The sequence below is a fragment of the Benincasa hispida genome, chromosome 9 (assembly GCF_009727055.1).
Source record: "Benincasa hispida cultivar B227 chromosome 9, ASM972705v1, whole genome shotgun sequence".
Taxonomy (NCBI): domain Eukaryota; kingdom Viridiplantae; phylum Streptophyta; class Magnoliopsida; order Cucurbitales; family Cucurbitaceae; genus Benincasa; species Benincasa hispida.
In genome coordinates, this window is record NC_052357.1 from 2354757 (window position 1) to 2371354 (window position 16598).

The window sequence follows — 16598 nt, forward strand, 5'->3', positions numbered from 1 at the left end:
AACTTTCAATTTAATAACTAAAAACAAAAATCAGATGATTACCGAATGGAGTTTAAGTATTTTTTTAATTGATTTTTGTTGGAGATTTGGTAAAAATGAATTATGAGAAAAAGAAAAAATCAAAACATTCACCCCTAAAGCATAAGATCGGAGTGAAGATATAATTGCTATTGGGACTTCTTGTATTGTACAATGTTGCACTAATCTTTCTCCATTTTATTTGGATTTTCAAGTTAATCTTTCTAAAACAAAATGCTAGCAATTTGACTAAGTTTTGTGAATTTCTAGATTATTTATTCATTGGGAATTAGGAACCAAACTGCTTAAAACTTTGTTGAAACCTGTCCATTGAAATTCAAAATAATTTTGTTTAAAAGGTGGAAGGCCATCTAAAACATTCTCTGAATTGATCTTCTAAGATTGAAAATGCTAAAGGATTACAAAATGAAGTTGTAGCTTATAAATTGAGTAATATATGGGATTAGCTCTACTGCATGTTTACATTCTTGAACATCAGTACAGGAAATCACAACATATTTACCAAACCTTTCTTTTTTTTTTTTTTTTTTTTTCCCCTTTGGTTTGTTTCCTTTCTGACTCAAGCAATCAGACACTCCCACATAATAAATAAAAAAGAAAAGAGAGAGAAAAAAAGAGAGAGAGAGAAAAGATAAGGAACACACATGGATTGCAGATTAGTCTATCCAAACTCAGCCAAGTAGTATCCGGTTTGAACCTTCATGACATATGCTATAAGGCCTTGTTTTCACAGCCCTCCAAATGTTGAAATCATCTACCATTGAGATTAGAAAAATGAGCAAACATTGCACTTCCTGAGTGATCATCAATGGCTTGTACCTCTGCTGGCTGCCTATTCTGTTCCGGCTGCACGGCAGGACGGTTGTCGGAGTTCGGTGCATTTGTCGAAGAATCGGCAGCAGTAGGGGTAGCCGGGGCGACAGTTGCTGTGCCTGCAGCTTTGCTTTCATCTTCAGTCTTTCCTTGTGAGAATGCTTCTTGTAGTTGTAATGCATACTCCAAATTCCACAACACATCCCCCATGCTTGGTCTATCTACACCATGTTCAGCAAGACATTTCTCTGCTGCTTCTGCAAACTTCTTCATGGACTCGGGATTTATAGCTCCAACTAGAAGTGGATCCATTATCTTTTCCAAACACCCTTTTTTCTTACATTGCATTGCCCAATCAGCCAAGTTCACTTGTTCTCTTGTCAAAGATGGGTTGATTGCTGGCCTTGCACATAAAGCCTCAAGAAGAACAACTCCAAAGGAATAAACATCTGATTTTTCTGTCAACTGTTGCCTCCTAAAGTATTCTGGATCCAAATATCCAAAACTTCCCTTCACTGCAGTACTAACATGTCCTTGTCCCATTGGAGCATCCTTTGATAGCCCGAAATCGGCGACTTTTGCAGTGAAGTTTTCGTCGAGTAAAATGTTGGTTGTTTTGACATCACGGTGAATAATTCCTTGTGCTGTTCCTGTGTGAAGGTAATGAAGACCTCGAGCTGCTCCGATACAGATCTCTAGCCTTTGCTTCCATGACAATGGAGATAAGTCCTTTCCATACAAGTGATCTCTGAATGGACCATTTGACATGAACTCATATACCAAGATCATTTCAGCATTTTCATCACAGTACCCAATCAAAGAAACCAAATGCCTGTGTCTGAGTTTTGAAAGCATCTGAATTTCTGTTTGGAATTCTGTTATGCCTTGCTCAGATTGTGGATTTCCTCTCTTAACTGCAACTTTAGTCCCTTCATCAATCACCCCAAGGTACACATTTCCAAACCCACCAACACCAATTATTGAATTGGGATCAAAGTTCTTGGTGGCTTCTTGGAGTTCTGCCAAAGTGAAGAACCTACCAAGGCCTAAAGTTGAGGAGTAAATATTGGTCTTGTGTGATCCATATGAAGTCTTGCTTGTCATAAAGCTTGAGTCACCAGCATGTACAGGAAGCAACCAGGAAGAGAAACTGTTCCTCTTCTGCCAATCTTGAGGCCTTTTATGCCATTTCATCACCATGGCACCAAGCCCGACAAACGCCCCAAACATCATCGCAAACCCAACGGCAGCGACTGTGCCACGGTTAGACCCATTTGCAGACTTACCATCCACTCCAAACTCTCCATCCAAACTATTAACAGAATTGCTTATTTTCAATACCTCTAAGCCATTTAGAATGGCATTCGCATCACCAGTTTCGAGATTAGCTGGACTAACTTGAACTGTCAGTCCATCTACAATCAAGGAAGCATTAACCACAACATCCTTGTAGTATGCAGTTGCCAAACTTCCTAGCTTATGTGACAAATCCAAGTTGGTTATGGCAGCCTTCCCATTTACATAAACATTGAAATACAGATCATTGAGTACTTTGCTGACAATGTCACAGAAATGGAAGCGAATCAGATACCCAAATGATGGATCTGCCTCAAATTTCCATGTGATATTGAAATTTGGTACACTAACTTGAGCATCTCCCATTTGAACTGCACTCGCATATACACTTGGAGGAGCAATTAACATGCCCGTTTCTTTCAATCCTCCTTGGTACTTGATGCTGTTTGTCTCAACAACCACACTCTTACCAGCAGCTTTGGGCGTCCTGTAAACTTCATCTATCTCCCATGTCCTCCCAAGAGTGTCATTTCTTGGAGTGATTATAGGTCCTCCCATGTTTAACCTATACAATGTCTGAAATGCATATTTTGTCAGGCCGTCGATTGTCCCCACTGGAGACAGCTCGACATTCGAGTCGGCGATCAAGTCCACCGGAGCCGAGACGACCTCGATGGCATTGATGAAAGCGGCTGAATTCCTCATAGGGAGGAACTTGATTGACAGTTTTGGTTCAGTGATATTGAGGAGAAACTCCTTGAGAACATATGCGGATTCATTATTGATGTTGAAGCTGTGAAGCAATACATACTTTTCAGTAACTACTGAAAATTTGGCCTGCAAGAGATCAAAGTCGTTGCTTTTAACAGGCATGAAATGTAGACGCACCCAATGCCATCCAGGCTCTGCCATCTGAAATATGTAAGTAGCTTCTTGGAGGAAGACTCTGGCTGTCAAGTCGACCGGGGATGGTGCCTTCGTCTCCGGTGGGGCGGTTGCTATGATATCATCCTTGGCATCTAAGAATTGCTTGGATTGCTCATCGGTTTTGAACACTCTTCCATCAGGGAGTGCACCAAGTTCCTTGTTGGCACCACAGTCAATGAGAAAATTATCTTTGGGAATGAAGGAAGCGCCTGGCCCGACTGCGAATGCAGCGTTCGGACCGTTAAATATGAAACAGAGAAAAACCAGGAGGATAGCCATCGAAGAAGATGACATTAATGGAGAGGAGATACTTGAAATTTTCTTCTTTTCTTTGATCTCCATTCCCTCCTGGGTGAGGAGGTCTGAATCAAAAAAGAAAAGAAAACAACACAAAGCTACGGATTTCTAAAAAGAGTCTCTATTATGCCTTTTTCCTAAACCACTTGGTTATTTTTATCCACCTTTTTTAAATGGATGAGATGTAGTTTTGAATAATTTCTCAACAATATTCAGCCAAGAATTGGTTGTCCCAAGAATTTTGGCCCATTGAAGTTCTTGTTGGTTTTTGGCCACTTCCTTTTTTTAGCTTCACCACCCAAATCAGAAGCGCACACACATTTGAAAGAGTCAAAGGCTATAACTTTTATGGTTCACCATTCACCCCCTTGCTATTTTTTTTGTATTACAAAATTCATTTTCAATCCCTTCTGGTGTAGACTTAGAGAGTTTCATTGCCATTTTTCCCCAAATATTTTTAATATAAGAATGTCAAAGTGTATTATATAAGAATTTGGAGTAACTATTTATAGAGCTTAACTGAGGTTTCTACCGGGGATACAGTTTCACATGCTTAAAGCTTCAATCTATGGGATCATCATTAGAATAACGCTTTATGATCATTTGAGTTGAAGACATATATTTTTTTTTTTATCAATTTTGTTTCTTCGAGACATGTAGCAACTTCATCAGAAATTTTGTGTTCTATCTGATAATATGATATTGAAATAATTTTAAAAATCTATCTGTTTGTTCGTGCTTTATCTACCTTCCTTTACTTATTTCTTGCCTTAGATTTGGTTAACAAAATGAATTAGCAACCGCATTTAAAGGAATCATGTCCTTGATTCACATATTAATGCATTTTAATGAAGAAACTTCTTTAGGGTCGATGCCATTAAGGATGACCTGCAACTCAGTCCGTGAGTAATATATGTGACTGGTAATTATTCTTTTATTATTATTTTAAAATCTTAATTTTTATTTACTCTATTGAATAGTGGATCTGTATTTGGATGGACATACCAAAATCAGAGCTAAATATTTCAAAATCAAACCAAAAGCCACCAGCACTCACATACATGCAAAAATGGAAGTGTTCATCCCTGTACCCTTTTAGAATTAGAAATACAAGTCATATTTTCTTCCAAAGATTTTTTTTAATTGAGTATAATAATTACGGGATTATAAACCCTTAAAATGATAATTAATGCATTTATCCATTAAATTATGTTCAGGTTGATTTCAAAAGAAAAATTATTCATACCTATAATGTATTGACATATCAATTATGAAATTAATGAAATGATTATTTTTGAGGAAAGATGGCAGTATTGGGAGTGCTCCCCATAAAATTTCATAACCATACGTAATCCCTTCTAAAATATTATTCAAGAAATACCTTTGAATATATTCAAGAATTGTGCTGAAAAGTGTTTTTAAAGGTCATCACGATAAGGTCGATATTCTTGTTCTTTCTAGGATAAAATAGCAAACATTTTTTTAGATTTCTCTCATATATTTAATCATTATAAAAGTTGGTCGTATTGAATAATCTCTAATATGTCATATTATAAAAAGTTGAATAACTTTCATTCAAAAAAATATACGAAGTTCTATTTAACATATATTTATTAATAATTTGATATAGAAATCTACTTGATCCTTTTATTCTTATAAATATAAATAAATAAAGCTGTACAATTCCTTTATTTATTTATTTTGAAGATAGCTCTATTGTTTTCTTCTCATTATGAATGGTGTTATTCGTAGATACCCAAACATATAGCTGCTGATATTTCAGATTAGGGATCAAAAGAATTTCTCAAATCCATTAGATAGAATAGAAAGATTTACTGATTTAATTAGAGAGTTAAATGAAAAAGGATAGAGCAAATTATGTGCACAATGTATATAAATTGTTACATTACAATTAAGAGTAGCACAATAAAACGAGGCTAAAATATAAATTAAACTCCTCTGAACTGGAATCACAGTATAAAATTTTGATCAACAATCTTTCAGTTATATGAAGAGTTTCCGTAGATGGATGATTCAATATTTTAAAGTATACCGTTAAATAATGTTTAACAAATGTCAACATAAGCATAGGTTTAGGTACATTCTCTTCATCAAGAGGATCGATATTTTTTCCTTCAAGAATATCTAAATACTTCATATATGTCCATAAAATTGAAATTGACATCGAGATTGAACTCATACTGGTAAAACATGACTCATTATTATACTCACGCAAAATCGAATACTAGTGGTCTCATTACTCGGCAGCATCCGTTTGTATCCAACATTAGAGAGAATATCATACATAGAAAAATACTCAACCAGAGTGGTGTAACAAACAAATAAACTTCTTAACCAAAGCACTATTATCATATTCATATTATAGAATAGAGAATAATCAAACTCCAATTAGCACAAGCTAGCTGCTGCTAAACAAATTTTCTTCATTTCTCTCATTTTTCTCATATTTGGGGAAGCTCTTTCTCACTTGCTTCATTCAAAAACCAAACCACAAGAAAAACCTGGCACCATGGAGTCAACACCCAGACATAGTTACTTATTCTGCATATAACTTCCAACAAAACAAACTAAAGTATGCATTCAAACAAACACCATACCGCAATTTAAACAAGGAAAAGCCCACACGTCAAGCTGAAAATACTGTTCTCAGGTTAACGGCAGGAGAGAAGTTCGTCGTATATTCCTGTGAGATGAACAGACCAAAAGGTTATTTGTATACCTATGCTGTTTATGATTGTCTGTCCATATTTATGTCTTCTTCTAGCCAAACCAAGAATAAAGATCCAATTGATTTACCTAATACTTATTGGAACCTATAGCAGCCCAAAGTGCTCCAGAACAAAGCTAGAGATCACGAAGGGCATAGAAGAAGGCCTGCAAAATATAAAATATCAGCAGTTAGACACTTAATTGATGCATTAAAACAACATATAAAAGAAGTTTGGTTCATCAATCAGTTCCAAACCTTTGCTTATTGAAATAGGCTCCATCACATATGCTTGCTTACTTCATTGGCCAAAGTTCATCTCTGAATATCTGAAATGAGAGAAGGAAAAGCAGAGTTTTACATCAAACTGAATCAAAATCAACACCATGATAGCTACTACGAGTGAGCCAAGTCAAACCCATAAAGATAACCTTCTCTTCTACTGGTAAAGTGTGGATGGACAATATATCTAAAATTACCTGCGTGGCTTATTTTGTCGCTGTCCAACATCATCACTTTCGAGTTCTGCAAAGGAGAAAGATCAGTTGTGCCAAAACTATGTTTTTGCCATCTAAAAAACATGCACAATTGATCATAGTCTACTAAAAAGAAGACAATTTTACCATTCTGTGAAGGCTTCGACTCGTTACTGGATTTGTTTGTGCTATTTTCTTTGCTGCAGCGAGCAAAAATAAATCAAGATCCAAAGATTAACAGAAGAACATTCGCCCAAGTGGATCCATAAAATATATCAGAAAAGGAGGACCAACTACCAAGTAATCCCTCTAGTATTATTAAAACGGCACCAACTATGCATCCCCAACAGAATTCTAAACAAAGAGCATATAGATAGCAAATACTTTATTAGCTTTCCTACAACACAGCCGGAGGCAAAGTGTGACAATCTAAAATCTGAATCTGAACCTGAACTAAACCACACCTCAATAAAGTGTATTGAGGCAAACAATATGATGACACTGACAAAACAACAGCATCCAGAATTATCAAAACCAGTACTACTAACCTCAGCGTTCCAGCAGATGATGTCTGTCCTGAGGGTCGAGCATGATAAGCCCCATCCATAGCTATATAAGGCGAACAATATGTAGCTCCTAGAGCCCCAGCTGCACCAGCCAAAACTGGTAACCTGAAGAATATATAGCCCATAAATGAGAACCACCAACAGGCAATAGGGTGGTGAAATGGATTTTTTCAAATATATATATAGCCAAGAGACTTCATAGAGTGTGTTTGGCCCGAGGAGTTATGAACTCCAACCCTTGTTTGGCCCAAGAAGTTGGTGGGCCCTACTACTAAAAAACTATCAATTTTATATCTTATCAACTCCTTACACAGTGGTCCCAAGAGTTCACAACTCCCGGGACTTTATAACTCATTACTCCTCACTATTCCACTCCTTACCACAAACATTTCCTTAATCTTTTCTATCTCAGTTCATTTAAGTCACATAAAACAAATTAGGCAATGCCATCCAAAGATTCCATACAACAAAAATGGAAGAATTAAAATCAAGACATAACAAACCATTAAATACAATGACTCTAAAACAGCATTTGGTTAGTAAATAGCTTATATATTTCATCACAGTGTTTTTTATTAAAAAGAAAAAAAGGGGAATTTGCTTTGGTCCTTTTGAAATTTCATACACCAATAAAATTTATCATATCAAAGAAAAAGAAAAGAAAAGAAAAAGATAACAATTTTATCTTTATATATATAACATACATTTCATCTCGGTCTTAAAAAAAACTCCAGTTCATGGTCACCAAAATATTGCAAGATCAGCAGCAGCATCCACGCAAAGCAAAACATATTTATGCCATGTAATATAACATCCCGAAGAAAATGACAACTAGAAAGAGAACCCATACCATGTCATTTCTGAATTTCCCATGCCAAGTTGGGACTGGGCAACATATCCTGGAAATGCCATGCCAACGGCAGGAACTCCAATGCCACCAGGATGCTGACCTCCAAATTGCATAACTTCACAAATGTTCAACTATAAAAGATCAATATCATAGACAACATCGAAATCGAGAAAACTAGGAAACTTTGAAAGGAAAATATAAAGGGAAACAGAACAAAAGCATTATCTAAAATAACAAATTCTTAATTGATCAAGAAAATTATAACAAAGCAAAACGTATACTTCATGAACTCAACTGCACGTGGCACCATATCAAACTGAAAAAAATTATATTTTAAATGATAACAGGGCTCCACAAGAACCCATGCATTTTATCATTCTCCATTTCCAATAAAGATAACAGTTGTGATATGTAATGTTAACTTTACCTGGCAAAAATGCTGGAGTATGAGGAAAGTTCTGGTCTCCATGATTAATATTCATGTTCCCAGAGGTTCCCATAATTTGAGCCCCACCATAAATAAAGGAACCCGCACCAATACCTTGGGCCACACCCTTTCCCTTTCCAACCAAAGCAGTTTTCAATTTGCTTGATTCTGAAGAAGAATCACCCTCTCCGGACTCAAGTGAGTTAACTGATGTGGAAGTTTTTGGTGGAGATGAAGACTGAGATCCACTACCAGGTCGCTGACCCAACTGCTGGACAGGAACCTGAACAGCAGATTGAACCCTAGGTTGAGCAGGTGTTCGTGCTACACCATGTGATTGAGTAGGTAAAGAGACCTTGTTAACTTGGCTATGGAGTGAAGCAGGAGGGTAGCCGGTTGATCCTACAACAGCACCCCTTCCATGAGGCCTAGATTGGGGAATTTGAGCATTATTGATCACTGAAGAACCAGAAGATGGCTTAGATAAAGGATTTCCTAGAGACGGATTGGTAGAATCATTTATGTAAATCCTCTCCATGGCAACAGCATCAACTACATGCTTTCCATCTACCATTACACTTGATTGTGGCAAAGAGCGGCTATCATCATACATATTCTTTTCAGGGAGTCCAGCTTGTACTTCTCTTTTTTCCACTTTAGGGATGTTTTTACCAGACGTCCCTGAAGGGTAGAAAGGTGGAGAAGCAGAATTCAGGCTTGATGCAAAGGCATGTTTCCTAACAGAGTTTGGCTCACCTTCTACATTTGGAGAGGGTGCAAGGGATCTCCCTGTATTATTATGTGATGCTTTCTCAGGAGGCTTCACAGATCTGAAGTCATATGCGAAATGGACATATACTAAATAAGTAAGTGCCCATGAGCTGTAATGAAAATTCTAACAAGTAAAATCTATTAAAATTCATTTATAATCATTGATTACTCACTGTTTTTCTTGTGAAGGAGAGGATCTGGTATTGTTGTTCATAGTTGGTTCATACCGTCTAGGTCCTCTTCCTCTCACAACCTTGGGAGCATTGTTTTGAGTGTTATTTTTATTGTATGCTCGAGATCTGTTCCCTCGACCATAACCATGATCCATTCCTCGACTTTTACCCCGACCTCGTGGATGACCCTTGGAAGCTCTCCTCTAATATGGCATAAAGAAAAGAACACATTTGAGAGAGATAGAGAGAGACTCAAGTCTACATTTAGCGCATACAACAAACAAATCATCACCTCATCACGATGCCTTTCCTGCAGAGTCATTTCTTCGAACTTGTCATGCCCCCATTTCATGTCATCCTTGGATTCCCACAACCTCCTTCCACCATGTGTTCTCCTATAGATTTTTTGAAGACAAAGATAAAGTGAAGTACAGTTAAGAGCTAGAAATGGAAGGGTGCACGTGAAGAATCTTGGGGTGGGGGGGGGACTCGTTTCTCCACCTTCAACAGGAAAGCATGCAAGTCCTCATAGCATTTCTAAAATTGGAATTAGTATCGTGAAATAGCTTACTGAATTTTCCCAGCAAAGTTAATAGTATTTTTGTTTTCTTGTTTTTTTTGATAAGAAACATAGCAAAGTTCATGGTAATCATTGTCCAGACTGATGATATAACTGCTCATAGTTGCACTGGAACATGGGAAATTCTGGTATTGATGTCATCAGATTACTGACCTTCAATTCTAAACCTACTCTGTTAAATGAAGTCATCAATTTATACCAAGGGAAGTTAAGATAAAAGTATGCATTCTGTGGATTTATATTTGCTGAAAAGGTACCCATATCTTTAAACATCGTTCCAGTGCAGAATTTCAACCCTAGAACATAAAATAACTAACTGAGAGTTCTTAGAGGTGGAGATTTTCAAGCAGAGATTGACTACTTTAGGCACTCAAAATACAAACCATTCAGAGATAAAAGTTACCTAAGATATAGACTACAGAAAGTTGACAGCTAAAGAAAATCTCGTTAGGATGAGTAAACACCCAAGCATAAATTGCTCCCTAGGAATGGCAACACTCAAGTCTAAAAAGTTACTTAAGAATGCCTTCAATCATGTTTGTTCACAAAATCAGCCAAATCATAATTCTTTTTCAAGAAAAAAAATAAAAACATACGCATTTTAGAGTGGCTTAACCTATAAAAATAAAAACTTAACTGATTCTTCTCTAAATGGGAAAGAGAACGAGAGTTATACCTGTGTCGACCACCTGCATTGTCCCTAAAGCGATCATCATGCATATAGAAAGCCCCGGCAGTAGGAACAGCGAAGGGCTCATTCACCTTCTTCTCCTCATCAAATTCCCCATCTAAATTTTCCTCGTGCAAATCAGTTGGTCCTTCTGCTAATGGTCTTCCATCCTCGTCCAGTTCCTTCGCTACATTGCCGGAGGCGGCATCCAATTCACCATGACTGCCCGACTTCCTATCCCCATACCTCTCCTCACCCTCCTCTTCTTCAACTTCTTCCCCCTCATCAACGTCCTCAACTCCTTCACCAACCTCATCCTCATCTACATCTTCACCCAATTCGTCCTCATCGTCGTATTCTGCAGCTCCACCCTGACCATCAGAATCATCCGAATGAATCCCCATCCTCCGGATCGTCCTCCTCCCTTCTCCCCCTTCTCCTTCACCCTCCTCATCATCACTCGCCTCCCGCCTCCGCATCGCCAGTGACCGCTTCGCTTCTTCCGGATCACTCTCATAATCAACTTCTTCTTCAGTCGCAGTAGCCATCAATCAATCAACTCCAAAAAGAAAAAAAAAAAAAAAAGAAATATATATATCTGAACCCTCACCCTTCCGATCACAACCAAAACACAAAACTACGCCAAGAAATCAAACAACAAATCCAAAATCCTCGAGAACCCAACCCGTAAATACTAAAGAGAAACCAGATACGAATTCGATAAACCTCGGAAGAACTTGATTTGAAAACTGAAAATCTAAGAGAAGGGAGTGAAAAATTCCTAATATGAGTGATTAAGCAGTATAATTGTTGTTGAAATCTAGGGTATACCTTCGGCCGGAACCCTAGAATTAAAACAGTTGAAGAAAGATTATGGAGTTTTTGGGAGAAGACCGAGGCTGGAAAAGGAATCCTGATAGAGAAAAATTAGGAGAAATTGTAGGGAATTATCTAATTTTAAAAGGGTAATTTGGTAAATGTGACAGACTGGGAAACAGAGATGTGAATCGGGAACGGCTTTTGGGTATCGGCTAGGTGGAAACGTGAATCTATGTACGAAAAGTTGACCAATTAGATGCTTCCACGTCAGCATCTTGACCGGATTGTAACTCAAAGTGGGATCCACATGCCGAAGTTGTCATCCAAGTTCGAGCCCCGAATTGATTACTGGAGTGTGACAAGGACGCTATAATGGCTGATGGATGAAGCCATTGGAAACATTCAAAGAAAGAGAGTTGTGGTGAGTTAAGGTGAATCGGTAAATTATAAACTCAACTCCACCAATATTTAAAGTTGGTTGGTCAAATATTGAGTTGATATATTATACCAATTCAACGCCAACACCTATAATCTTCTACAATTGTGAATTAATTTAATGTTGTTTTTAAATATAATTTATTTATTATAAATCTTAAGGGCTCATTTGTTTCGAAGGAATCCAAGATTTTCGTGAAATAAGTATTTAGATTACCTGCTTTGTTTTGTGGTAATGTAAGATGTCCGAATATCCATAGATTCTCGAGCATCCTAGGATCATTTTTACTTTTTTTCAACCTTTTTTTAAACTTGTATATATATATATATTGGGATTAAAGATGTAAGAAAATGAGCCAACTTATATATACATATAGGGTCGTTTTTAATTATAAGAAAATAAGCATACTTATTTACAAATATAACAATCTATCAACCTCTATCACTATCTATAGATAATGACATTTTACTATATTTGAAAATATTTCAGTAGTTTTGCAATTGAAATAAATATACTCTTTTTTATTTTCATTTTATAATTAAAATAAATATTTTCAATTTATATATTTCACTCTCTTTAATTATATCGTGGTTGTTTTTATTTTGTTTAGAAATATATTAATATTAATATTACTATTTATTTGTATAAAAATATTAAATTTATTATTTTTAGAGAAATAAAAAACAATAAAACTACAAATAAATAGATTCAACCTAATATATTATGAAAATTTAAGACATTTTCATGTAAGAGTTTTACAAAACAAATACAATCATCTAAGTATTTCTAAATCTCTTCAAATATATTTTTACAAAACAAACAATAATTATCGAAGGATATTTCTGTAATTCTAGGTATAAGTTATAATTCCGGTCGTGTAGATATTCGAGTGAAGGGTAAATGATACCTATTTTCATATTTTATTTAAACTAACAAGGTGTGTTGGTCTATTACTTTAGTAAAAAAAAACTCTAATTTTTTCGTGGAGATAATTTTAGGAAATGAAAGTTAGTTAACGCGATATTTAAGATCAACCTCAAATCAACTGTAAAAAGTTGCAGCTATTTAAAGTGTCCATGCACCTGAGAAGAGGAAAGGAGAAAACAGAAAGGCTTAATTTTTCATCCTCATCAATCCATCAATGGAGAGCAGCAGGGCAATGAAATGGGCTTTACTTGCTTGGCTGTTGCTCAGCTCGCTCTCCATGTCTTATTCCCGCCGCATATCTTTTAGTGAATGCTACGGCTTCTGCCTCATGCCGTGCGCCGGCAAGGCCAGCCGCGTTCCCTTCTACCAATGCCCGTTGAAATGCCTGCATCATTGCAGGGACCCGGCGTCTTACGGCCATGCCAAGTTCCGTCAGCCACTACGACAACAAAATCAAATCTTCTGCGAGCTTGGCTGCGCAACTTCCTCCTGTGCCAAGATTAGCACAAAGGAAAATCCAGGTTCGAAATCTATACTCTTTTTTTCTTTTAGAAAAATACTTAGCTATCATGCATGTCACCAAATTATTCGATCATAAATTGTTATATGACAAATTCTTCTCATTTCTTTTTTCGAGAGTATTTTTATTCTTTTTTGGTGTGAACCATAAAAGTAAAAGACATAAAGATAGGGATGCACCCAAGTATTATCCTTTTTATTATATTTTAGGGGAAAAATAGTTTTTTAGGGTTCGATTGTAGATCTAGTTTCTATTTTGTTCAATAACTTCGAGTTTGATTTGAAACCTAGTATTAAATAATATTTTTTAAATGTAAGAGAACCAAATGAAAGATATATATAAAAAACCTAGGAAAGGAAAAAAAAAAAATTCTATATTTTATTAGCTAATAGACACAATTTTATAAAGGCTAAACTCATTTCTTACCAAGATTGTTTTTTCCCCCATATTTTTAACGCTAATTCCTCAACAAAATTTAAAATTAAAGGGAAAGGAAGGAGAGAGACGAGGGCTCCTTTATTAAGCTTATTAAGTTGAAGAGGATTATGATAAAAATAATATTTAAAAATATTTCTCCCTTTTATTTTCTTAACATTTTTATTTGGAAGATTACAAAAAGTTTATTTTTTTCAAATGAAAAATTATTGCTTGGTTCACATGTGAAGCTTTCTTTGTTTTGTTTTGTTGATGCAGCTGTAAAAGAAGTGGGGAACTGTGTGGATTCTTGCTCTCAAATATGTTCCATGAATTGATGATCTAAATGAAGCCAATTAACTATTTGTTTTTTTTTGAAGAAAATAAGTGCATAAAGTGTAAGCAATATATCTTGTTTTATTAGAAATGAAACTACAATATTGTTGGAATTGATTTCTTTCTAAACAAAAAAGAAAAAAAAAAAAGGTTTAAGTGTTAAGGAAATTAGGTTTGTGTTTTAATTTCTAATGTTAAATTTAGTTCTTTAAATCATGCTTGATAATTGTTTGAGATTTTTTACTCATTACTAATATTTTAAAAAACAAAAGTTAAAAATTAAAAATTAACATCTCTTTAGATAACTATTTGACTTTTGAAATTATTTTTGTTTTTCTACAATTTAGACATACTACACACAATGATATAAAAAAATCAAATGATTATCAAATAGGACGTAAAACTTATAATTTGGTTAACAATTCAAATTTTTAATTAGAAAAGATAAAAACTATTGTATGGAAGATGTAAGAAAACAAACACAATTTTTAATTAACAAAAGGTCAGATGGTTACTAAACGGGTTTAGTTCCTTAGATTTCAATATTTTCCAACCACGTTTTATTTGTTAGTGAATACTAAGGTCAACCCAAAATATATGCATTTAATGATTCACAATCAATTTGGTGTTTGGTTCTATAGTTTTGAATATGATTTTCATGTCTCAAAATTGATTTTGAATGATATTTTAAAATTGAACTCTGTGAAAAAAGCGAGTTTAACCATTTTAAAATCATTATCAAACATGCTTTATACTACCATAGATGTTTATGACTATGTATAGTTCAACAACATCTGAAGAGATTCGTTGCTAAATTCAAGTCTTCTAAATTCTAATGGTTTGTATATGATATATTTCAATATATATAATCCATTTATTAATTATTATTTTCTATACATTATCAAATTTACATGTATTGCAATTTTATGACGGTTCTTTCAGTGAGAGATAATTATGCAAGTCACATATACTATTCTAATTATTTCATCCTCCTCCTTCATAGAGGGCTCGTTTGCGCATGGCACTACAAGAAAACACCCCTTTTTTGACGCTTAAAATCGTTGGAAAATGGTCATAAACGCGTCGGAGATCCATTTCTAGTGGTAAACTAGTCATCAGGAGTTTGGTTGGAATATACCCGTCGGAAGAGTATCTCCCGATGCAGAAACATATACCATCGGGAGTTAGTGGAACTCCCGACACTTCATATATTGCTTCGGTAGTTTGGAACTCCCAACGCATGTATAGGCATTGAACTCCCGACGATTTTTGTTGGGAGATAGTCATTTTAAAAAAATTAAAAAATAAAAAATATTGGTGATTTCTAATAAATTGTAGAAATACTATGCCTCTTTTATCTAAAACAATTAGGAAAAAACTATGAAAATGCAACAACTTCATACGAAATTCATAAAAATAATTACATCATGTGACCACACACACACAAAACCTAATATGTCTACAAAAGGTTAAAAATCATACTTTGTTGGTGTAGAAATTCTATTGATGCGATCGCATGAGTCTTAACGCCAATATATGATCACATAGTTGGCCAAGTTAGTGGTTTCAGGCGATGAGATATGACATGATGTGTGGGCAGTGAAAGTCAAATCAAAGATCAAGTTGGTAGTTAATAAGAAAGTTTTACTGCAGAACCAATGAAATCTGACGCGCAGCAGGTAGCGCATCAGAGTATGGAATTTAATGCACCTTATCAGCACAATCATTAGTAAGAGAAGAGAAGCTGCATCTAAACGACTATAAGTACACCATGAAATCGCCATGTAAAAATATATACGAGAGGAATAAAAAAAAACTCTGCAAAAATTTCACTCCTCTTCCCACCATTTGTAAACCTTGAGGAAAATTGAAGAATCATCTCTGGAGGCAGAAGAGGAACTCCATTTTCAACACTCCTAGTGAAGCAGTCATTGATAAAATTGAAGAAAGCAAGAAATTGCACACCACAACTTGTTTTTCTATCTCTATTTCCTATCTTAGTGTATTTATATTGTATAAACGTTGAAAGACCTCTTTCCTCAATATGAATACATATTCAGTTCATTCCTTATCCATCTTTTCTATTTTCATTATGAGTAACTAAACCATTTATGGGTTGAGAAGCATTTAGCTAACATGAACTAAACAATATTTAAACCATGCGTTCTACTTGTTTTATGCATACTTATTGAAAGGCTTAAATAACTCAAGAGATTATTCTAAGTAGATTAAATCTAGGTTCGAAAGAACTAGAGATTTAGAACTCTTAAAACAAGAAGAGAGGTTCTTTAGAAAAAAGAAATATCTTTTGCAATATACACTCATCGCATGCATCCTAGAAATAAGATATTGTAGCTATGTATGCTGAAAGGTATAAGTTATAATATCAAGTGCACTACTTGAACGCATGATTTATATATTTGCTTAGGGAATGTTAGTGAATATTCTTCTCGAGCCTACCATCTCTCATTTGAATTTCACATTCATTGCATGCATTGTTTCACTTGAAGTAAAAATCCCATCGCATCCATTA

The 16598-nt window shown here is 35.3% G+C and overlaps 2 protein-coding genes across 3 annotated transcripts; both read right to left on the reverse strand.

Annotated features, from left to right (window-relative positions):
- Nucleotides 1–437: 437 nt before the first annotated feature.
- Nucleotides 438–4046, reverse strand: LOC120085636 (probable receptor-like protein kinase At4g39110). The gene has a single exon (XM_039041734.1). The coding sequence runs from the start codon at nucleotides 3415–3417 to the stop codon at nucleotides 790–792; it is 2628 nt and encodes an 875-aa protein (XP_038897662.1). The 5' UTR covers nucleotides 3418–4046; the 3' UTR covers nucleotides 438–789.
- A 1525-nt stretch (nucleotides 4047–5571) lies between these two features.
- On the reverse strand, nucleotides 5572–11542 carry LOC120085637 (protein MLN51 homolog). 2 transcript variants are annotated; one of them, XM_039041736.1, is made up of 13 exons: nucleotides 10620–11542; nucleotides 9656–9758; nucleotides 9364–9566; nucleotides 9176–9249; nucleotides 8420–9100; nucleotides 7993–8107; nucleotides 7125–7247; nucleotides 6724–6776; nucleotides 6580–6625; nucleotides 6359–6429; nucleotides 6190–6267; nucleotides 5991–6076; nucleotides 5572–5894 (listed from the first exon to the last, which is right to left on the reverse strand). In XM_039041736.1, the coding sequence occupies exons 1-10, from the start codon at nucleotides 11159–11161 to the stop codon at nucleotides 6402–6404; spliced, it is 1968 nt and encodes a 655-aa protein (XP_038897664.1). In that variant the 5' UTR covers nucleotides 11162–11542; the 3' UTR covers nucleotides 5572–5894; nucleotides 5991–6076; nucleotides 6190–6267; nucleotides 6359–6401. The 2 variants fall into 2 exon arrangements, with proteins under 2 accessions (XP_038897664.1, XP_038897663.1); XM_039041735.1 differs by having other exon boundaries at nucleotides 8420–9249; nucleotides 10620–11541.
- Nucleotides 11543–16598: the final 5056 nt, after the last annotated feature.

Excerpts from the sequence above, each read along its gene's own strand:
- LOC120085636 (XM_039041734.1), bottom strand. The coding sequence starts at position 3,417 with ATGGAGATCAAAGAAAAGAAGAAAATTTCAAGTATCTCCTCTCCATTA.
- LOC120085637 (XM_039041735.1), bottom strand. The coding sequence starts at position 11,161 with ATGGCTACTGCGACTGAAGAAGAAGTTGATTATGAGAGTGATCCGGAA. Across the intron at positions 9,759-10,619 it reads AATGCAGGTGGTCGACACAG|GAGAACACATGGTGGAAGGA; the intron begins GTATAACTCTCG and ends AAAAATCTATAG. Across the intron at positions 6,430-6,579 it reads CGACAAAATAAGCCACGCAG|ATATTCAGAGATGAACTTTG; the intron begins GTAATTTTAGAT and ends CTCTCATTTCAG.